At 41.3% G+C, this 23336-nt stretch overlaps 1 protein-coding gene across 14 annotated transcripts in view; it reads left to right on the forward strand.

The window, feature by feature from the left end:
• The window catches only part of TCF20 (transcription factor 20), a 150171-nt gene that overhangs the window by 95707 nt on the left and 31128 nt on the right, over positions 1–23336 (forward strand). For 12 of the 14 annotated variants that reach the window (XR_008747960.1, XM_055809326.1, XM_055809325.1 and 9 more), the window contains one exon: positions 9468–15110. Coding sequence is in view for 13 of the 14 variants with exons in the window: in XM_055809326.1 (XP_055665301.1) it covers positions 9504–15110 (5607 nt within the window). In the remaining variant the exon portion in view is untranslated. Of the gene's footprint in view, positions 1–2426; positions 2538–9467; positions 15111–23336 lie in introns of those variants that run through there. The other 2 variants (XM_055809332.1, XM_027786648.2) reach the window with 2 other exon arrangements.

The following is a 23336-nucleotide window of genomic DNA, read 5'->3' on the forward strand; positions in this document are numbered from 1 at the left end:
GCTGTAATCGATGGGGGAGGAGAAAGTTTTAGACCTGTGCTGTGAGAAGATCTGCAGTTGTAGCTTGTTCATTTCTGTAACTGGTTATGCTCATTAAGAGTTAATTTTGTGACTGTGGTGTGGTCTGACTACTGTTGATCACCATGTCTTTGGCTGTGGCAGCAGAACTTAGAAGTGCACAGTTAGGTGCCTGCAATGTAAAGTGGCAGGTTACAGTATGTTGTTTGTTGGATACGGTGGCCTGAGTTTATACCATATAATTTCAGACTTAAAATATATAATGACTGAGGTGTGTTAGAAGTTTAATCACCTTACATGCATAAAGTTGACATGGAAGGAGAAATTCTGGAAGGCTTTCATGGACATCATGGGGGAGCTGGTGAGAGTCAACCAATTTAAGTGCTCTAGGTCAAGACTTAGTGATAGAGGACTTAAGACTCCTTCAATTCATTATTTATTTTTAACTGTTTGCTCCGACACTGTAGTATGCTGTGTCCTGTCTGTTGGTTATGCCAGTATAACTGTGGTGGGGTACATAACGAGATGGTTCAAGAAACTGGTCCAATCTGAAAACAAAGAAAACCTACAGTGCTGGGATGGGAAGGTAGGAAGGGGGAGGAACTCCTTAAAATAGTATTGTTATTAAAGTAATATTTTTGTTGAATCACTTAAATGTATGAGGTTATTTTGTATGAATCTGAACTGTTTCTCCTGTCTCTCTAACTGTGGCTGTAGTCTTAGTCTCTTCCTGTTAGTCTGTTTTGGGAGATAACAGATTGTAGGAACCGGTCTGCTTCAACTTCTGGCTTCAGCATGAGGCAGACGCTGTGCAATCCAGAGGGTGGAAGAATGAGTGAAGTGATGTTCAGAGGGTATGGATTGTAGGAGACAAGGAGAGATGTCAGGGAAAGAAAAACTGGGTAACTGTGAAAATCTTAAAAATGCTTGGATTTTTTTTTTTTTTTTAAGGGCAGTTCGACCACTTCTTTCTTATGTTAGAGAAAAATCTTCTTTTCCCTAAACATTTTATCAGTAAACATCATATGGCCTTGGTTGTAATTTTTTTTTTCTGAGTCTTCCACAACAGGAATATTTGCAGACCTTCCACATCCAAATAGCTCTTAAATCTGTGTCACTTCAGGGGGATGAAGTGCTAAATTGATAGGAAGAATAACAACCTTGGCTCGTGAAACTTGAAAGTGGTATACTGCATAGCTAAATTTGTGTTATCTTGAAGGAACAAAAATTATCTGTAAGAAGTTTGGAGGACGTAAATTTGAGTACAGCTCTTTTGCAATTGGTTGGTAATTCTTTGATTTGTTAGTTTAAGTAGATGGAGGTTGTATTTCTACCTGATTTTAATGTTATTGCATATAATGTAACTAGGTGGTGTTATGCTCGACAAAGATTTTATCCTAATCAGTGGATTTAATTCTTGTATACAGTGCATAACCTGTATTGTAATAATACTTGCACATAACTGATAGAGATTTTGTATCAATTTATTTCATTTGCCTTGACAATTTCCCAGGAGTCTCAGTTACAGGCTCATTGTACCAGGCATTGTAAAACAGAATAAAAAGACTTAATTGTGTAGGCTACATTGAATAGAAAAGACAGACATGTATTACAGGTAATATTAAATATGACCTAAGTATTCATCTTAGCAACTTGTCGTAATTTGAAGAGATAATGCATTTAATACTTTAAAGGCAGGTGCTACTATTTAGTATGTACAAATTATAAAAGTTAATTAAAAATGTGTTGGGGTTTTTCTACTGCTGTGTAGTTCTGAGTATTTCTGTTAGTGGATTAATTTCTGCAATGAAAGTGGGAGCTTGCGGAGTGGGAACCTGGCAACCCTGCTCACACTCTTCTGCTTTCCTCTTGCAATTAATAATTGACTTCTCCTTTTCACTGTCTTCAGTTTTGTAACTGAAAGGTGAAGAGCTGCGATGCCTCTGCTGAACCTCCTGTCTCACATGACTGAGGAGGTGAAGAGCAGATCAGAAGCTGTCCTTGAAATGGTTGCTCAGATCTTGCTGTATTGCCAAAGCAGACATGACGTTTGACTGTTTGGAGACATTAAATATGCAAACACAGGTGAATTTGCAATGAGAGGCATATAATGAGTTGCCAGATTTTTGGAGGACTAGTGAATTGGGTTAGGATGTACAGTCAGCTGATCTGCAACTGGGAGAAAAGAAAGGAGGAGGTGAAGGTTCAGTATTATTTTCATTTTGATGGTAAGAAGAGTTGTTTGACTTGTGTAAAGATGAAGAGCCTTTTAAATATGACCATCTGATTTGAAGTGCACTTCAGTAGCCATGCCACTTAGGCAGTTCATGCTGTGTCCGTTTTTCTGGTTTGTGTAATGGTAAAATACATGGATCTGTCAGTTCATAAATGACTTTTCTCCCTCACAGAATTGTTTCTCGACCATATCTGTACCTTGATCCCGTTTGCTGCATGAATGGCTGTGTTAGCACCGTGGAGGAGGCTGGACCTCTTAAGCAATTGCATAGAGGACTGACCATGTATGTGAAATCAAAATTGTTGTTTTAATCTTTGACATAAAATGCAATCTGACTGATTTGCATAGATTCTTATTAAAATAATGATACCTGTTACAAATTTAGATGGATAACTTCCATCAGTCGGTAGATTTTTAAAATCTATTTAAGTGCATCTGTGGTGTTAGATTGAGACTAAGAATGAATGATGCATAATAAAATCAGATATATAAAATGAGATAAAATTCTGCTGAACTTTGATTATTAGTTATTTCTAGAGATACGTATTTTTGTATCGCCACAACATTAATACCAGCTTACAACAAAACTTTGTTCTTGTCAAACTTCTTTCTTCATGTTTAAGAATATGAATTTAACAGTACACTTCACTTGAAGTGCAGAGGTAAACTGGAGATGGTATTTTAGTTCTGCTCATGTGGTGAGTAAGGAAGACTTGAAGAAACATATTTTTAGTTTGGTGTTAATCAAACGTTGGTGGCCATTTTTTGGAAAAAATTCAGAAAAAATATTTTGGGGGTGGGTGAAAAAATCAGCACTCCTATAATAGCCACATGCAAAATCCCGATAAATTTTGTTTGTTGTTTGTTTATATGATGCTTTTTATTGTAGCAGTTGTATTCTCTGAATATGTCTGTTTACATGTCCCCTGTGAGACAGGAAGATGCAATGACTCAGGCTTAGTAAAATTTTCTGCGGCCACTCTAGGGAAATATATGAAATAAGAAGTGAATGTAGATCTTATCTAGCACAATAATCCCCAGAGCATTCCTCTCTCTCAACTGACAAAGCTCACTGTGTTCCTTCTGCCACGCTCATCTGTTCTTCACCCGTTCTGTGAGAACCATTTCCTTAATTGTTTGGATTTAAGCTTGTACATACTGACTTCCTAAAAAGCTGTACAGACATTTTGATAAAGAATGCATGGTGTCTCTGAGATGATGGAAACTAGCTGCAATCTACTTAGCCAAGCTTTAACTCATTTGAGGACTCTTGATGATGTTTTCCATTGGCAGGACAAAATTGAGGTGTTTTTTTTTTTGTTTGTCAAGACCGGTATTAGCACTGATTTGCAAGACATGTTGCTAGTATGGATTATTATTAGACACTTAAGGGAGTGTAACAATTACGTATGGGTGTTTTAAAGACATGTTGTGATTCTTTCTTTTTTTTTACTGTAAAATACAGTTTTCAGTCATGTAGTATTCTGGTTTTAACTTATTTTTATACACTTTCCGAGGTACTTTATCTCCTTCAGTTTAGCTACTTCATCAGGTTCTGACACTCTCAGTGAAAGTTAATTGTGTACAGTTTTAACTTTGAGTGGTGTAGTAAGGGTTCTTTGATAGAATAAATTAGAATAGCATGGTGAGAGCCAGATTTGACTGCAGTTTTCTCTAGAAGTGCAGTGGTAAATAAACCGGTATCAGTTTCCCATGTCTTAGATCCTTCTGTTTATTTGTAGTATACAAAAGTAACTTCTAATGGAACTGAATGGATCTGAAACGGCTTTATAGAAAGTATGAAGAAAATCTGTTGGCAGTTCAGGTTAACCACAACTTTTTGAAATAAATGAACAGTGAGTATTATTGCTTAAACTGGTGACCTTTTGAAGTGCTGGCTGTCTTGGTTTGCTTCCATATTACACCTAAGGTTGAAAACTAAAACTAGCTTCCCTTTACTTTTAAAAAGGCATGAAATGTAGAAGAAATAAATTGGATCTTTGTTAAATGCAGTCTTAGGCTTGATCCTTAAATTCATCTACTTGTGGCATAGCTGATTTGCCTTCTCTTCAAAGCAGCAGACAGGGTAATGTTCGTCCAAAACTGAAACAAGATCAGTCTATTCCCAGCCATTGCTCAGGTGTGCAAATAATAACTGTGAACCTGCAGAAATGAGGGTTAGCAGCCTGGCCTTGACAGTGGAAATGATACTCTACATGGAAATCTTTTTCCTGTATTTCAGACTTAATTCAATTCCTGGGGACTGTTTACTTAAAAATTATGCCTCTGAGTTGCTCATAGTCAGATTCTGGTTTGGTGAGGTTTTTTTGATTGTGGGTGTGCTCTGCTACTTTAAGAAGATACATTGAGGAAGGACAAAAATGTTAATTTTTGCATTTTTTATGGGTTGTGACTAGAAATGGCTACACATATATGTATATCTCTGTTATTTGCATAGCATTTTGCACATAAATCTACTTTAATCAGAAGCCCGGACACACACTATAAAAGCTCCACTTGCTTGTGTACATTTTTTGACTATGGAAAATACTGTCTTACTGTTTGTTGCCTGCCTGTAACTACATTTTCTTTCCTGATAAGCATGCTAGGAAGTGAGAGGTCTTTGACAGATCACTAAAAATATATTGCATTTGACTGCTGCCTGAGCCTTCTCTGCACAGATGGGTCGCAGTAGTCAACCCAAATCTAAAGAAAATTCAACAAAGCAGAAGGACCTCACTTACATCCTACAGAATTAAGTGGTGCTGGTTTTGTTTGCTCCTTTATAGGATTATTGTTAAGAATTAAGCATATCCCCACAGTATTTTGGTTTTCAGCTCAGTTGTTTTGAGCTGTCTGTCTGCAGTGATGCACTAGTATGCTGGCATCAGTATTATGTGGGAAGATCTGGGCAGCTGTCCTGTATTTGTCCAGCCTTTGACAATAGGGACAAAAATGTTTTAAAGATTCGTATAGATTTAAAAAACCTAGCGCAGCATGTTGCAGAAGATCATTTCACACAGCAGTCTTGGTGTGGGAGTACTGATGAACCCTGTTAATCAGCAATGGTTGGGGGCAGTCTCGTGTACATGTAAGAACTGTTGAAAGATGCTTCATGCTGTTGACTACCATTTGATAATCTTGCTCACAGTAGGATCACAATGCAGTAGCTCCATATTTTGAGGAACTCCTATATTAACAAAGTTCTACAAGGCTGTTTTGGATGATTAAACAAGAAACAAAATCTGCATCGTAGATGTGTTTAAATGTAAGTTCACATGGAGAAGGTAGGTTGAAAGACTGCCTGAACTAACTTCAGATGTTTCACAAATATGGATAGGAGGACCTACTGCTTCTTTCTGTTTGTGACTTATGTGTAGTGATTTCGTAAGTGAGGCTGTTTCTTTATCAGTCACACAAGCTTGTAATACGCTTCCTTTGTTCCTACCAGGTTGAAGGCAAATTTTGATTACTGGGCTACGGGGGAAGAAACAAATAAGTTGGAGCACAGTGACACTGCTTAGACTAGTGAATGCAGTCTGTAATCTCTGGATGGATATACTTTGATGGCTTTACAGCTACGGGCTGTAAATACTTGAGAATCATGAAGCTTTATTGAGAAAGCTGGGTGCACGTGTAGTGAAAGTAAGAGTGCAATTGTGACACTAGAGTAGTGAAAGTTGTGCCAGAATCTTGCCTTCCCTTTGAATAAATAGGAAAGGCTTTGGATGTTTTTGTTGGGTGTGTTGGAAAATACTGTAAATGTGTGTAAATTGTGGCTGTTCATGGAGCACTTTTTGGAGGACTTTGCCCCTTCTGCTAGGGGTGGGATTACAGAGGTGTACCACTGTTACAGAGTTTTATATGATTGTGTCGTACCCTCTAGTTGGCAGCTGGTGTATGTGGAGGAGTATGTACCAACTGAAAATGTTTTCTTTAAAGGCGTCCAGTAAAAATCTAATCAAATATATTTTTTTCTTGTGGATCTAGGTAGACTTTGAAGGCCTCGTCTGTCTGAATCTATTTTGTTAACAAGGCTTGCTCATGGAATTATTCTTGGTGGTTTTGCTGAGAACATAGCACTTTGATCTAAGCACTTTACAGTGCTGTTATTCTTAAGAGAAATTATTACAATAGTAATTGTAATAGTCCTATATTTATAGTACATTAGTAACAGGAAATGTACTATGTGTCTTAAGTTATCAATGATATAATGGATTGAAGCATCTCATGTCTCTTCTTACTCCTGTTATTAATGAAAAACCATTTCTTTTTTCTCCCCCCCCTCCCCTTTTTTTTTTTCTCCTGACATTCTACTGATTCTACTAAAGCTCCTTGAGATACTCAGAGCAAGTATTCTCCAGGAGACACGAAAATGGAAAGCATTTGCTTAGGGCACCAGTAATTTAAGCTCTCCTGATGAAAACTTCGTTTATTTGTCAGGGTAAAATTCAAGATTTAAAAAAAATAAATAGATTTAAGGAGAAAAATATGTTCTTCCTGTTTTAAGTGTATGTATTTTCTGGACTAAATAAATATTATGTGATTGGATGAGATTATGGAGGATAGGAATTTGTGCCTCAGGTTGACCTTTACTGGATCTCTGTTTCTGAAGGTATCTTATGCTGTTTCTGTTCCATTATGTAATTAAAATTATTCTTTTTTAATACTGAGGAGGTCTTAAGCATGTTTCCTAGCATTGCTAATATATATTAGCAATTTTCAAGCCTTTGTTAGTATTAGAGAAGAATGAGTATCATCAGTGATCAAAGTTTTTGTATGATGTAATGTGAAAGAGGCTTCCTGAGACCTTGTTCAGACAATGCAAAGTAAGCTGCATTAAAGTAATATTTTAAAATATTTGTCTGAGGTTCTGCGAGAGACTGGGCTTGTGATGAAGATGGAAGTGTTGCTTTCATGAGAAGAAGATGCAAAGCATGTGACTGCCAGGGCATGCATGCAGTCTTCATAGCACGTGAATGTTGCCGATTGCAGAACCCTAAACTGCTTATCTAGAGAAGCTGCTTTCTACAACAGTAGATGTCCTCCTGCCTTTAGTTTGATAACTTCCTTCTACTTGTATATACGTTTTCTTTCCTGCTTTTATTTTTTGTCTCATTTTTCACCTTAACAGCAAGTAATACAAAAAAAGAGAAAGGTGCTTGTGTGGGGTATCGTAGTGTTGAGGGCAGGAGCTTCAAAGTGATGAAATGTGAAAGGGAGTAATTCAGAAAAATGAGGAGTTTATCCATAAGATGCCCAAACTGGATGGATTAGCATAGTGTGGCATTCATAGAAGTGTTACTCATGTAATACACGCTAAAAAAGTGGAAGCTCAGCAGAACAGCAGACCACTCTTACAGTATGACACTTAAGAGTATAAGATTAAAACAGCAGTAAAGCTGACTTCCTAGACAGAGTTGGAAGTATTAACAATATGAAAGTTCCCTTCTGATTGTGATAAGCATTTCAGTAATATTCTTGTGGTCATCAAGCCGACTAAGGCTGCAATGCAAAGATGCCTTTGAGTTAGCAGAGGGGGGCGGTGGAGACATGCATTGCAGTGGAGGTTTTTGTGTGTGTTCTGTAGCCTGCATGCCCAAACAGATAGTAGAAACCCAGATATATCCAAGGTGCCTTTCTGAAGATGATAATGATAGAGTTAGAGCCTTCTGTATATAACATACATATTTTTTTAAAAAAAAAAAAGCCCACCGAAACTTGAGAGGCAGATGGGGAAAAAGAGCATGATGCCAGACATTGCCTGCATCTCATTTGGATGCCTATTTCCTTGGGACTCTTTGGTGATCTGTGACTTGAACAAAACTTCTAAGAGAAAAACTTGACTTTAATTCTGAGTGAGTTCAGTTGAATGTGACAAGCACCAAACATGGCTAAATGACAACACATAATGCAGGCAAGTCTTCCAGGAAGTCCTCCATCTGAGAAGTCGGGGTTCTGTTTCCTGGAAAAGTGTGAGCATTGTCTTAACATTTATGTAAAGGAAGGAGTTTCTCCAGGTGGCTTTATCCAGTTTGTTTTCAGGAAGAGAAAACCACAAAGTGTTTCAGAAATAAAATGCTTTTGTCATCTGTTAATTGGTTTATTTAAATAAATCAAAGAAGTGTATATGTATGTACTTGTTCATTACCATACTTTTCTTAATGCATCTAGTGATATGTCAGGCTTTTACAGAGGGACTAGCCAGGGTCCCCAAACATTTTGCAGCTGTGTTCCAGTCCTTGAGGATGAGTCATGATTCCACACACTGAATAATAGATTGAAGTACATACAAGAGCCTTCCTGAAGTGCATTTGCTTAGGAGTTGATTATGTAAATGCAGATGGTCATACATGGTGTTCCAAAATATGTATTCTGGCTGACATGTTTTCAGTTAGGTTTCATTCAAGGTAATATTAAACTCTTAAGGGATGAAGGTGTAGACCCTTCTTCTCAAATACAGTGGACTTTCCATCTTTTAAAACAAAGCAGATGGTGGGGGAAAATACGATGTGTTGTCTTGCTGTGGCGGTTTTCACCTGTAAGTGTCACTGGAGTAGGCAGGACCAGAGCACGGAGCGGATGTCTTTGTGTGTGCTGGTGTCAGTTCTTTCACAGGTTCCCATAGATCCTTTTCATGGGAGTACCTTGGTTTGAGCTTTGGCCAATGGTATCTTGACTGTTTTGTAATAGTGATTTTTCGCAGAGTGAAATGTGGACCTTGGATATCATTCCTATAGTAGATCCGAGTGTGGTTTGAGAGTGTTGCAGGGTACTTGTTGCATCTTTAAAACATTGTAACAAAATACTTGATTACTTTGATATTCACCATAGAGAATAGCTGGAGGGTGGGGATTGTTATCCTTCGCTTTGCAAAATACTGTGGGAAGTTTGTTTCTTCAGGGGCACATAAACAAACAAAGTAGGTAAATGACTCTGGGGAAATACTAATGCTGAAAATGGACTCCCAACTGGTAGTATGCCACTGACTTGTATTTTCTTGAAAGTGAGTGACTCCTCTTACTCGCACTACCTAGAAGGCTGGAAAGTTGCAAGGAGAGGGGATACACATTAATGTACCAGAAAGTAGGAGACAAATACTAAATTTTAATTGCTATTAAAACAGTGAAATTGAGCAGTGGTATTGATGTGACTGCTACGATATGGGTGCTATACCTTTTTTTCTCTCTCTCTTTCTCTCTCTCCCATTTAGGAGGGCTTTTGAGCTGCCGCTCTGCTGCTGAACAGCATGCAGTCCTTTCGGGAGCAAAGTAGTTATCACGGAAACCAGCAGAGCTACCCGCAGGAAGTGCACAGTTCATCCCGACTGGAAGAGTTCAGCCCTCGCCAGCAGGCCCAGATGTTCCAGAGCTTTGGAGGAGGTGCTGGCAGTGGACGTCGTGGAGCAACAGGAGCCTCTACAGCAATGCCTGGTGAGAGCTCTGGCCATCAGAGCTACCAAGGTTTCAGAAAAGAAGCAGGAGAGTTTTACTATATGGCTGCCAACAAAGATCCAGTGGTGTCAGGAGGGCAGCAGCCACCTCAGCGCAGGCCTTCTGGACCAGTACAGAGCTATGGGCCCCCTCAAGGGGGTAGCTTTGGGAGTCAGTATGGGAGTGAGGGACATGTGGGCCAGTTTCAAACACAGCATTCAACCCTTGGGGGTGTATCACACTATCAACAGGATTATACTGGTCCTTTTTCTCCAGGGAGTGCCCAGTATCAGCAGCAGGCTTCTGGCCAGCAGCAGCAGGTGCAGCAGCTGAGACAGCAGATCTATCAATCTCATCAGCCTTTACCCCAGGCTTCCAGCCAGTCTGCTTCTAGCACCTCACACTTGCAGCCAATGCAGCGTCCATCCACCCTGCCTTCCTCTGCTTCTGGGTACCAATTACGAGTGGGTCAGTTCAGCCAACACTATCAGCCACCTTCATCGTCATCATCCTCCTCTTTCCCCTCCCCGCAGCGTTTTGGCCAGTCAGGACAGAACTATGATGGAAGCTACAGTGTGAATTCTGGGTCGCAGTATGAAGGCCATGCTGTGGGTTCCAATGCACAGGCATATGGGACCCAGTCAAACTACAGCTTTCAGACTCAACCTATGAAAAGCTTCGAGCAGTCTAAGCTGCCCCAAAGTGGGCAACAGGGGCAGCAGCAACAGCACCCACCTCAGCATGTAATGCAGTATTCAAATGCTGCCACCAAGCTCTCTCTTCAAAGTCAAGTGGGACAGTACAGCCAGACTGAAGTTCCTGTAAGGTCACCGATGCAGTTCCACCAAAACTTCAGTCCAATCTCTAATCCATCTCCTGCAGCATCTGTGGTTCAGTCTCCAAGCTGCAGCTCTACCCCTTCTCCACTCATGCCAGGTGGAGAAAATCTCCAGTGTGGGCAAGGCAACATGTCTATGGGTTCTAGAAACCGAATTCTGCAGATGATGCCTCAGCTTAGTCCTACGCCATCTATGATGCCAAGCCCCAATGCTCATGCAGGGGGATTCAAAGGGTTTGGGCTGGAAGGACTGCAGGAAAAAAGGCTCACAGATCCAGGGCTGAGCAGCCTGAGTGCTCTTAGTTCTCAAGTGGCCAATCTGCCCAATACAGTCCAGCACATGTTGCTTTCGGATGCCTTGGCACCTCAGAAGAAAAATTCCAAAAGGTCATCCTCGTCTAAGAAGGCTGACAGCTGCACCAACTCAGAAGGCTCCTCTCAGGCAGAGGAGCAGCTCAAGTCTCCCCTGGCAGAGTCCCTTGATGGTGGCTGTTCCAGTAGTTCAGAGGATCATGGGGAAAGGGTGAGACAGCTGAGTGGCCAAAGCACCAGCTCAGACAACACTTACAAAGGGGGTAACTTGGAGAGATCCAACTCCTCACCAGCACAAGGCTCTCAGAATGAGCCATCAAAACTCAGCAGCAGCCCAGCAGCTAGGGAAGAGGTGGCCTCCCCTGATGGGAAGGAAGCTGTAGTGGCCGTGGAAAATGCCCCAAAAGTGAATGAAAAGGCAGTTGGGGTGATTGTTTCCCGGGAAGCCATGACAGGAAGAGTAGAAAAGTCAGGCGGACAAGATAAACCTGCACAAGAAGATGCTTCCACAGCCACTCAGGCACCAGCTAGTGCTAGTGGAACGAAAGAAGCTGGGCATACAGGGGCACAGGCAGAAACTCAAGGAGGAAGTAAAGGGAGCAAAAGTGGAGATAACACTAACCACAATGGAGAGGGGAACAGCCAGCCTGGTCATGCAGTTGTTGGGCCAAATTTTCCTGCAAGAACAGAACCTTCCAAATCTCCTGGTAGTTTAAGATACAGCTACAAGGATAGTATAGCAGCTGGCATACAGAGAAATATTGGTGGCTTTCCACAGTATCCTTCTGGTCAAGAAAAAGGGGATTTTCCAGGGCACAGTGAGCGCAAAGGCCGGAATGAGAAGTTTCCCAGCCTCCTACAGGAGGTCTTACAGGGGTACCACCATCATCCAGACAGAAGGTATTCTAGGAATGCACAAGAGCATTCTGGGATGGCTGGGAGTTTAGAGGGAGCCATGAGGCCCAATATCTTAATTAGTCAAACCAATGAATTGACCAATAGAGGCCTCTTAAATAAAAGTATGGGGTCTCTCCTGGAAGGCCCTCACTGGGGTCCATGGGATAGGAAGTCTAGCAGCACAGCTTCTGACATGAAGCAGATAAATCTAGCTGATTACCCTATTGCTAGAAAGTTTGATGTGGAGTCTCAGTCTTCTGCCCATGAAGGAGGAGCACTCTCAGAGAGGAGATCAGTGATCTGTGACATATCTCCATTAAGGCAACTTGTCAGAGATCCTGGCCCTCACCCAATGGGGCACATGGGTCCTGAGGCCAGAAGTGGAAGGAGTGAACGTCTTGCCCCTGGTTTAAGTCAGTCAGTAATACTCCCTGGTGGTTTAGTATCCATGGAAACAAAGATGAAAGCTCACAGTGGGCAAATAAAAGAAGAAGATTTTGAACAGTCAAAGAGCTCAGCTAGTCTCAATAATAAAAAAACAGGAGACCATTGTCATCCTGCTGGCATCAAGCATGAATCTTTCCGAGGCAACGCTAGCCCCGGAGCTGCCGTCTCCGATGCTGCTCCAGATTACATTCCCCAGCAGGACAGCAGATCAACACAAATGAGACGAGCACCTGGCAGAACTGGAAGCAGCAGGGGTAAATCACCTTCTCAGTTTCAGGACCTTGCTGATAAGCTGAAAATGTCACCAGGCAGAAGCAGAGGCCCAGGGACAGATCTGCATCACATGAACCCACACATGACACTATCTGAAAGAGTTAACAGAGGTTCCTTGCATTCTGCTTACCCTCAGAATTCAGAAGGCCCATCTTTGGCTTCAGCATATCACACAAATGCTAGGCCTCATGCTTTTGGTGACCCTAACCAGAGTTTAAATTCCCAGTATCATTACAAGAGACAGATATACCAGCAACAGCAGGAAGAATACAAAGATTGGGCAAGCAGCACTGCTCAGGGTGTGATTGCTGCAGCTCAGCACAGGCAGGAAGGAGCAAGGAAGAGCCCAAGACAACAGCAGTTTCTGGAAAGAGTAAGGAGTCCCTTAAAAAATGACAAGGATGGAATGATGTACCTTCAAGGTAGCTCTTACCATGATACTGGAAGCCAGGAAGCTGGGCGCTGTGTTATGGGGAGTGACAGTACTCAGAGCAAATGCACTGAACTGAAACATGGCAACCAGAAGTTGCAGCATCACGAATCTGGTTGGGACCTCTCTCGGCAAACTTCTCCTGCCAAAAGCAGTGGCCCTCTCGGAGCAGCCAACCAAAAAAGATTTTGTCCTCAAGAAAGCGATGGGCATCGACGAGAGGAATCTACAGATCTGCCCAAGCCTAGTAACGCCATGCTCAGGCTCCCTGGCCAGGAAGACCAGTCTCCTCAAAATCCATTAATTATGAGGAGAAGAGTCCGTTCTTTCATCTCGCCCATCCCTACCAAAAGACAGCCACAGGATACGAAGAACAGTGGCAGTGAAGATAAAGGGCGACTGATGACTTCAGCAAAAGAAGGAACTGATAAAACGTATAACTCCTATGCCCATTCATCTCAAAGCCAAGATGTTGGCAAGTCAGTAGCAAAGGGTGATTCCTTCAAGGACCTGCCAAGTCCTGATAATAGGAATTGCCCTGCTGTTTCCCTCACAAGCCCGGCTAAGACCAAAATACTGCCCCCAAGAAAGGGGCGAGGATTAAAACTGGAAGCTATTGTTCAAAAAATTACATCCCCCAATATTAGGAGAAGTGTTTCTACCAACAGTGCTGAAACTGGTGCAGATACTGTCACTCTTGATGACATCCTGTCCCTTAAGAGTGGACCTGAAGGGGGAGGTGTGTCTGGACATGGACCAGAGGCTGAGAAGAGAAAAGGAGAGATATCATCAGATCAAGTGGGGCCAGCAAGCCAGGATACAACTGGTGAAATAACCGTTCCAAGATCTTCAGAAGAGTGGCAAAGCAGTGAGGATGATAAAACCAAGAAAGAGGTCCCTGAAACTGCCAGTATTGGTAAAGAAGGAGCAGGATCCAGTGCAGCACCACCACCTTCTCAGAAGTCAGGTGGTCAGGGAAGGTCTGATGGATCTGTAAGTGGAGGTGGATCTCTGACTTTTTCAGACTCAAAAACAATTTCCCCTTCGAGTGTGTTTACTTCTGAACCAAATCCAAAGTCTGAGGAAAAAGATGGAGATGTGACAAACATTTCACCCAAGCCAGATGGTTTCCCTCCAAAGGGATATTTTCCCTCTGGAAAGAAAAAGGGGAGGCCAATTGGGAGCGTGAACAAGCAGAAGAAGCAGCAGCAGCAGCAGCAACAACAGCAGCAACTGCCACCGCCCCCACCACCCCCACCAGTACCTTCACAGTCTTCAGAAGGGGTAGGTGGCGGTGAGCCAAAGCCGAAGAGGCAAAGGAGGGAGAGGCGAAAACCTGCAGCGCAGCCACGGAAACGGAAGCCTAGACGGGCTGCTCCAATTGTGGAGCCTCAAGAACCAGAGATCAAGCTTAAATATGCTACCCAGTCTGTAGATAAAACTGACTCCAAGAACAAGTCCTTTTTCCCTTATATTCATGTGGTAAACAAGTGTGAATTAGGCGCTGTGTGCACAATCATTAATGCAGAGGAAGAGGAGCAGAACAAATTGGTGAGGGGTCGGAAAGGACAGAGGTCTTCAACACCCCCTCCTAGCAACGCAGAGAGCAAAGTGCTGCCCACCTCAACTTTCATGCTGCAGGGCCCTGTAGTAACAGAGTCTTCTGTCTTAGGGCATCTGGTTTGCTGCCTGTGTGGCAAATGGGCCAGCTATCGCAACATGGGTGACCTCTTTGGTCCTTTCTACCCCCAGGATTACGCAGCCACCTTGCCCAAGAACCCACCTCCAAAGAGGGCCACGGAAATGCAGAGCAAGGTCAAGGTACGGCACAAAAGTGCTTCTAATGGTTCCAAGACAGATACGGAAGAGGAGGAGGAACAGCAACAACAGAAGGAACAAAGAAGCCTAGCTGCTCATCCCCGCTTTAAGAGGCGGCACCGCTCTGAGGACTGTAGCGGAGCCTCTCGGTCACTTTCAAGGGGAGCTTCTTGTAAAAAAGCAACCACTGATGGTGGCAGTGGTGGTGAAAAGACTCCTTTGGACACAAAACCCTCTATGCCCACTTCAGAAGGTGGCACTGAGCTGGAGTTACAAATTCCTGAACTACCTCTTGACAGCAATGAATTTTGGGTCCATGAGGGTTGTATTCTCTGGGCCAATGGGATCTACCTGGTCTGTGGCAGGCTCTATGGGCTGCAGGAAGCTGTGGAGATTGCAAGAGAGATGGTGAGTACCTAACCTTACTATACAGAATTATTTTTTTCATTTGCAGTATGCATACCATTTGGAATACCATTGTTTCTTGTTTTTCCTGTGTCTTAACAATCATCTTTCATCTTAAATAAATGTCTAGTGATGTCCTTTTGATGGCCTCATTTAGATCTCTGCCGCACCTGACCAGACAAATTTTTCAGGCATCAAAAAGCTGGATGCTCATTACCTACTAAAAGTTCTGGATGTCCAAAGGCTTCGTTGTGACTACAATGATCTTTTTCCCCCCCTCCTTATTCTGTCCTATTAGATATTTAGTATTTTCTAGGGCTTTTCTTAGGGTCATATAGTGAAAGGACAAGTGGCAGCAGACACAAATTGCAACAAAGAAAATTCCAGTTCAGTATTGGGCAAAAAATTTCACAGTGGAGGTGGTCAAACATCGGATTGAGGGAGGGTGAATGATAGAGAAGCTGTGGAATATGTTTTTGGAGGTGCACAAATGTGACTGGACAAAGCCCTAAGCAAACCCCACTTGACCTCTGAAGTTGGTTTTAGCTTCAGTTGGCTCTGCTTTTAGCAGGAGTCTCTTCCAATGTAAGTTATTCCGTGAACGTAATACATATTACATGGCCGTAGGAGAATTTACAGTTGCTATAAAGTGAATAGAGTAGAATTGCAGAGAGGTATGTAAGCATTGAGTGAATCATGGGTGGGTTTAGTATTGATGAATTCAATACGAATTATGTCGCACATCATACTGATAATTGACTTTCTCCGAAGTGTGAGTATATGAGTGAAAAGAAGTAGGTAAAATCAAAGCAGAGTCAAGGAGAAAACTTTATTCACAACTGCCTGCTTGTGGTTGGAGATCCTTGCTATTCTTGATTTTTCTGAGACAGAAGCTGATGCTTTAAAACCGCATGTACATGGCTTGTTTTGCCATTATCACTGTGCTGCATCCCTTTCTTTATGGTTACCTTTTGCTTTGTGCTCTCTGTCCTAGGCCAGACTGTGGAAGAGGCACTAGACTACTTTTTCCTGTCTCCTTCAGATTTTTCCTTTTCTAAACAGTGTTAGGATCTGGATTTTATCTTCTCTTCTCTCTGTGTTGTTACATCCAGCATGCTTGTTTCTTCCCTGTGAGCTTTTTCTTTTCAAGTTTGATTCCTGGCTTGTTCTGAATTTTCACTCACTGTTCTTTGACAGTAATTACATGCTTCTTTGCCCTAACTTGATTAGGCCTGCATTCTTGTTTCTAGCCTCTCATTAAACAAAGTCAGTTAATTTCATTTGGTTTTCATCAAGCCATGCCTTTGTGCTAGTTCTGATGCAACTGCTGAATTTCTTGTCTGATAACGGCAAGGTTTCCTCCAGGATTTCCACCACCCTCTGGATTCTACTTGCCATGTGGCCATGCTTTTGTATGTCTTGTAGTTCACCACCACTATTTTGAAGTTGGATCATTCCAGCCTGATTTTCCCTTTTCCCTGTTTTTAGCTTGTGTATTTCATTTATGATTTTTGTTTTCCCAACAGCAAATGCCTTTTATGCAAGTTCTTGAACCACTTGAGTTATCCTCCAGCCATCCTTTTTGTGTTCCTGTACCTGCAAAGGGTGTATGCCTGGCAGAAATATGCCAGGCTGATGGGCTCTAATCAAACTTGTTGAACAGTAGCCTGTTAACCACAACATTTTTATATGGATTTTGCATGTTGTTTGACATCTAGTTCTTTCTCTGCATGGGATCTTAATGACTTTCTGACTGAATACACTTTGACCTGTCCTTTATCGCTATTTTCCAACTGTTACGTTTGTCACAGAAGGTGGCGTGTTTTTCTCCTCTTCTTAACCCTTTCATCTGCCCTTATGGCACCATACAAGAACATCTCCTTATCTTGCTTGAACCTTGTGTCCTTTCTCTCTACCTCTTTCCTTTAATCACTTGCTCAACTCCTAGCTTTGCTTTTCCCTGATAGTACCTGTAGACATGAGTGTTTTCCATTCTTTCAAAAAAGAACTGTACAAAATGCCTGTGGCCTTGCTTGCCTTTGCAACTACCTCTTAATTTCCTTTCCTTTTTTCATCTCAAAGTGCTTTGAGTGCATTGTGTGGGGCTCTTGTCCTGCAACTTCAATTGTGCTCTACTGCAATTGTAGCCAGTGTTTATGGTGATCTTTTCCTAGCTAAGGTTCAGATCCAGTACTTCGTTTTCCTTTCCCTGTCAGCTACATTTGTCACTATCAGCTGTGCTGCTCTTGGAAGTGTTGTTCCATCTTTGTTTCCTGTCTGTGTCCTCTTTTGATTACCTCCTTTCTTTCCACTGTTTTTTGCAGAGGCTGTTTATTACTCCCAGCTTTTTGTGTGGGTTTCATTGAAGTTCTGCTTGTGCTTTCCTTCTTTTTATCCTGGAATACCATGCTTTTGGGTAGCTTTTGATAACCTGGTCACTTTTTTCTAGAGTCTTGTGAAGCTTCCTTTTTGCTCCAGAATCATGATGTGTTCTGCCGCAAACTTAAAAATTGTTCTTGAATTCATAGTGAGTTCTTAGACTGTCACTTCAAAATGTGGCTCTTAATCTACACCATCCTTACTCCACTGTCTGCCATCTTGTTCTGATTTTCTTGTCACTTGGATTCGCATTCTCGTTCGATTTAGAAGTTATTTCTTCCTAATCCTTTGTATTTAAGGCTGTAAGAAATAATGCTTACTTTGTTTATGGGAAGTAATATGTAGCATTTTGGTGCTCTCCACTGTTCTGTCTGGGTCTGGTTTTAATCTAATTATAAGAATCTAAACTTTCAGAGGCAGGGACTGTTTTCCTGTGTGTTTCTTGTGCTTTACTCTGATAATGTCTTATACGAATACATTAACAAGTATCCTAGCAGAATGCTGGGCTCTTCTGCATTACATCCTGAGAGTAATCCATCTTTCTCTTTCACCTGTGTCACAAATAATGGAATAGGTTTTCTCCTAGCATTATTTTTTCCTTAACCTTTTAATCCTATTGTAGCAAATTTGAGTGCTGTATTCTTCTCTGGAAGCAGTATATCCTCCCTTTCAGTTAGGGGACAGTTATGTGCAACATGAAGATTGCAGTCAGGATATTCAGAGGTGTACCTGCCAGAAGCCATCCCCAGGCAGTGGGAAGGCTCTGTTGAACTAGACTCCTTTGCCCTGCTGCCTGAGGATAGCCTTCTGGCTCAGACGGCTGACTTCTTATGCTTGTTGCGTATGCTCTTTCTTTACCTCTTCCTTGATTTGCAAGTGCGTTTTCTTTTTGTTCCCTCTGATGTGCGGTCCATCAGTGCTAGTGTCCTGCAAAAGCAGATGTGCCAATCACGTAACTACTTGCTAGCCGGAGAGAGTAGACAGATGTGTGCACAAGCATACAGGAGTCTAGGTCTTTGATTTGGTCTAGGGTAAGAAAGGACATTAGTTTATGGTATATGAAGGGTCGTGAGCCTGCAAGTGAATAATTCATGTGTGTAACACATTCTCTGCAAATGAAATACTGCCATAATTTAAAATCTTTGTACACTGTTTGTAATACCCACAAAGGGCAAATGCTCACCAAATTTAAACTGAATCCATACCATTAAAGGAGTTGAAATATTATTTTTCTATTTGAGATCTGGCTCTATTGTTGTTGCTCATGCAGCATCCTACTATAGACATAGAAACTTAAACTTCTAGTCTTAGACCATAAACCATTGAACCATGATATAGAGGTAGTGGCATAAGTAACCCTCCCTGTATTTCTTCTCACACAAACTCATCTGTTTTCTCACATGGAAATTTATAGATTTCCCCCCTCCCCCCGACACCTCTGTTTATCCTTGCCTTCCAGATTCAGGAAGGAATTTGAAGCATTTTTCTTGTTATGTTGAATTTTCTGGTCCTTTATATGAATAAATGTCTGTGTCTCGCTACACTTTTTTGAGAATAATTTTGTAGTCAATCTCAAGGCTTAGAACGTTTGTGAGGTTGCTGAAAGATCAACTTACACTAAATGTTCTAGAAGAATTTGAGATAAGAACGTATTGTCTTAAAAAGGTTTATCAAACTGTGAAGTGACTCTCCTGAGCTTTGACCTTTCCTTAAAGTCTGATTTCACCCTAGACTGGAAATGGTGTGAATGTATTACCTTTTAAGCGGCAGTCCAGCTGGTTTCCAAAGTGCTAGAATCTGCCTTTCTCAAAGGCAAAAAGTTGTTCCTCCTATTCTGGCCACTCTAGAAGGCTTCTTGGTTCTGAGAACATGAGTAGCTGATCAGATTTACTGGACTGCTTCAGATGCAGAATGGCTTAATAGTCCTTAATTTAAGTTTCAATTTAGTTACCCCAGCAGGTGGACCTACCTGCCAAGTAGTTTCTCTTTCTCTCTTAAACTGCTTGTTAAACCATAGTAAGGGTGCTAACTGGCTTTCTTGCAGTTAGTAATTTTTGGTTCCAAGGTTAATGAAGTGTCTTGATCTAAAAAAATACTGTCCCCCTAGTGCTGGATGATCCTGTTGCCTATAAAATGCTTTCAAATATTGAAGGTGGCCAGACACATGTTTTAGACTAGATAAAGCAGATTATAATGATACCAGGTAAGATCTTTGCCTTCTGATACTAAGAATCTTGCAGCAGGTTTGAAAATGCATCCATATTCTTCCTCTGGAAATTTTTTTGTCTCTCTTTTTACAGTCATGACAAGCATTTCTTTGCATTTATACGTTTGGAAAACTAACAGTTGCATGCAGTTGCTATACATACTTTTAAGAAACAGCTTCCTATCTTGTTTATCTTCTCATTGTTTTCCTATTCATGAGAAACTTTCATGCAAGATGAAATCTTGGTTACCTTTGAAACGAGCAAAATTATGGTTTACTTTGGTAGTTGTCAGCAGATTTAATGTTCTAAAGAATTGGTCTTTATTGTCGGTATTAAGTTTTAGCTGTAAGTGAAGAGTAGAACAATGTAGAGAATGTTCTTTGTGTTAGGTTGAGTTGCAGAATCAAAGAAAATAGTTCTATTGTTTTCTAAAAAGTTGTTCACTAGGAGTGGTATGTTGTTTCTTGGAAACGTGTTTTATAAAGCACTGCTTTTTGCAAGGCAGAGGCTCTGGCTTAGTACAGGTATTACTTACGGGTTTTGGAGTCTTGTGGTTGGTGTAGGTTTTTTTTCCTTCTCCCCCTTCCCCACTGTAAGAATTGACCTTGCTGAAGATAAGTGTAGCTCTTGTTTCCCTGTGAAAGGAATACTTGTTTATTTCTCTTTTAAAGATCTCTTTTGAAAAGGTCTAAAGAATGTAATGCTTTTCTCATCAATCTCTGCTTCGTTCCTAGCTTGAGGAATCTTTTAATCCTTATACATGGAAAGAAGTCCTTGGAACCTGTTTCCTATGTTGCTTCTTATTGAAAGGATTGTCTTGGGCTTCAGTCAGGAGAACTTAAGAATAATAAGCAGTGAAGGGTAAAATCTGCCCATGACCTACAGTATAATAGAAGGAGATTCTGGGCTTTCTCTCACCAAAATGGAATTTTGTTTGTCCAGCTCCATGGATTATCTCTGAAAGCCTCCTGCTTACTTCAAGAGGAGAAATCTGCCTCCTTTAGGACTGTTAACAGCCTGTTCAGAAGGTCAGACTGACTTTGGAGAAAGTTCTTAAAACCCACAGAAGTTCCTGTCTGTCTTTCTTTGCAAATTGGTAACTTAGATATCTGAATTTTTCACTGCTGTTGGGCAGTAGCAGTTTTTTGGCTTACGTTGAGTGTGTCTTTAGAGCTGAAGGTAGATTTATGTACACTATCCAGATTCTATGGAGAACGACTTCTGGTTTTACACAGAAAAGTTGTTCTTGACCACTTAGACTTCCACAGTATGGTATCTATGGAAATTTGTACCATAGAGGAAATAAGGATTGCCTGTCTATAATGTTTTGTTTAGTCTGCTTTCATAGAACCATTTTCTTTTGTTCACCTCTACTCTTCTGGACCCTAGCTGTAAATTGGGTAAAGAAAGGTGCCTAGAGGGATCACTAGAAATTAAGCTATTTATATTCCCAGATCTGGGAAATCAAAGTCTAACAAAAACACTCTCACATTCTGTAAGTAATTGCTTTTAAAAGGTTCCTAACTGCGTGGCTAATCAAACGCTTGAACTAGGGAATCGGTATGAACTGAGAAAATTGTGGAAGGTTAACTACCTCTGGCAAAACAGTTTTTAGCCCCAGAAACCTGAGTAGCGTAGCACCATGAGTCTAAAGATGTCAGTTTATTGTGAATGTCTCATTTGGCACAGGTGTGCTTTGTTATCTATAAGCCAGCCTAGGAGTGAATTGGTGTCAAGAGGCATGATCCTACTTTTTGCTCTTTGCAAGCTGCTTGCTTCCACTGTTTTGCTTGTGCTAGATCTGCCAACTGTGCATTTCCACGGTGGGTTGATTTTTAGCTGGCTAATCCATCAGAAGACTAGCTTGGGGTGGGGGATCTTTGTGCCAGATTAAGCAGATTCAGATGGCTGTTCTGAACTGTTTGCTGTGTCTGACAGGGAAGGCCCTTTCTGCTGGTGGTTATAACCATTAGATCAAGTTAGACATGAAACGAAATCGTGCCCAGGTGTCAGCACTACTTGAAAGTAGTTTAGGCCCACAGTCCTAGTATTTCTGAGTGTTGGGAGATGAATGCTTGCCATTTATTCATTATCCTTCTTTTTAGAAAAGAAAAAATGTGCAGAACCAAACCTCTATTCCTCCCCTCCCCACCCCCCCCACCCCTCAAAAAAAAAAAAAAAAAAGGCCCCTCAAGTGAAATTCTGCATCAGGTCAGGGTTCAGTTGAAATAGTAATCTGTTGCTTCAAAGACCACATGCGTGACAAACACAGGAAGGAAAACCTGTGTTTCTTACACCCAGACCTGTACTAGTAGGGAAAAATTTCCAGAGTAGGAAGAAGTGACACTGGAGCTTGTTAATTTTTCACTGTGGGGGAAAGGGAAACCAGTAACGAATTTAAAAACTGCCCATTAGCAGTGGTTTAAAAAGGGTATATTGAGAACACTGCTTATTTTTATCTCTGGCAACAGATTTTAGTATGCTTTAACCCCCTCAAGTGTGGAACGACACAGAATCTTGAGGCACCTTTTACAATTACCCGTAAAGTGGTAGAGTTCTTGGTTTTCATTGATGGACTATGTGCACAAACCTAGTTGCCCCTGCTGGAAATGTGCTTGCTCTTTCTTGAAGACAGTCCTTAATATAATTAGTTTAACATTCATTTTCATTCCTCGGGAAATGGCAGCATCTTTAATTTTCTTCTGCAGTGTTACAAAAATAAGGAAGCATGATATTATGGGTGGAGAAGAAATTCTGAAAGACAGGCTGAATAATGAACTTCAGATTCATTTTTCTCGGGCGTTGCCATCTGCTGTGCTGCTGAAACTCTCTGTGCTGTTATGACTCCTGATCTATAAGAGTGTGCTGCCACAGAGATGAGAACCTGATACGAGCCCCTGTTGTATCTCAATTCATTGCCTTCCTCTGGTAGGAGTGTGAATGACTAGTGCTACAGCGCTTTGTAACTCACAGCAGCTCTGTGTATGGGTATCACAAGCTTCAGATGCCAGAGGTGAGCAGACAGAATCCACACTGATGTTTCTGATACATGTATATCAGTATGCTGAGTGACTAGAAGCCATTAATTACATTGTGAAATGAAGGTGGCTTTCCTTGGCTTTACTGTGAGTAGAAATCGGGTAAAACTGGTACAACGTATTAGTGATCAGGGATTATAGGTGGTGAGAAGTACAGTTTAGGTGAAGTCTCAAACATAAAGATGATGTTGGCAAAAGAGGAGAGACTTTTCCAGTATTGATCTTTTGTGTGGGGGCAGAGAGAAATGAAGGGTGGGTAAGTAGATAAGCAATTTCTGTGCATCTTTACTAGCAGACTTGTTTGCCATTAGTTTATCCCGAAGTATGAGCATTATGTTTGTGCTTGCATGTGGGTTTATATTTTACTGTTAGTCTAGCATGTGGAGTGAGGAAAGCAGAAAATAGATTTACTGACAATAGAATGCTGGGAAAGAATAGGATGTTTAACCACTTAGATTAGTTGTAGCCAGGAACACTGGCAACTTGTATGTAAAAAGCAGCTTGCTCATTCCACAGTTGTGCCCTTTCTGTAAAGCATCATGGATCCTTGAAATCTATGTACAACTTCATTTCAAAATATGTTAAAGTAACTTTAATTTCTAAAA

Source organism: Falco peregrinus, chromosome 6 (assembly GCF_023634155.1).
Source record: "Falco peregrinus isolate bFalPer1 chromosome 6, bFalPer1.pri, whole genome shotgun sequence".
Lineage (NCBI taxonomy): Eukaryota > Metazoa > Chordata > Aves > Falconiformes > Falconidae > Falco > Falco peregrinus.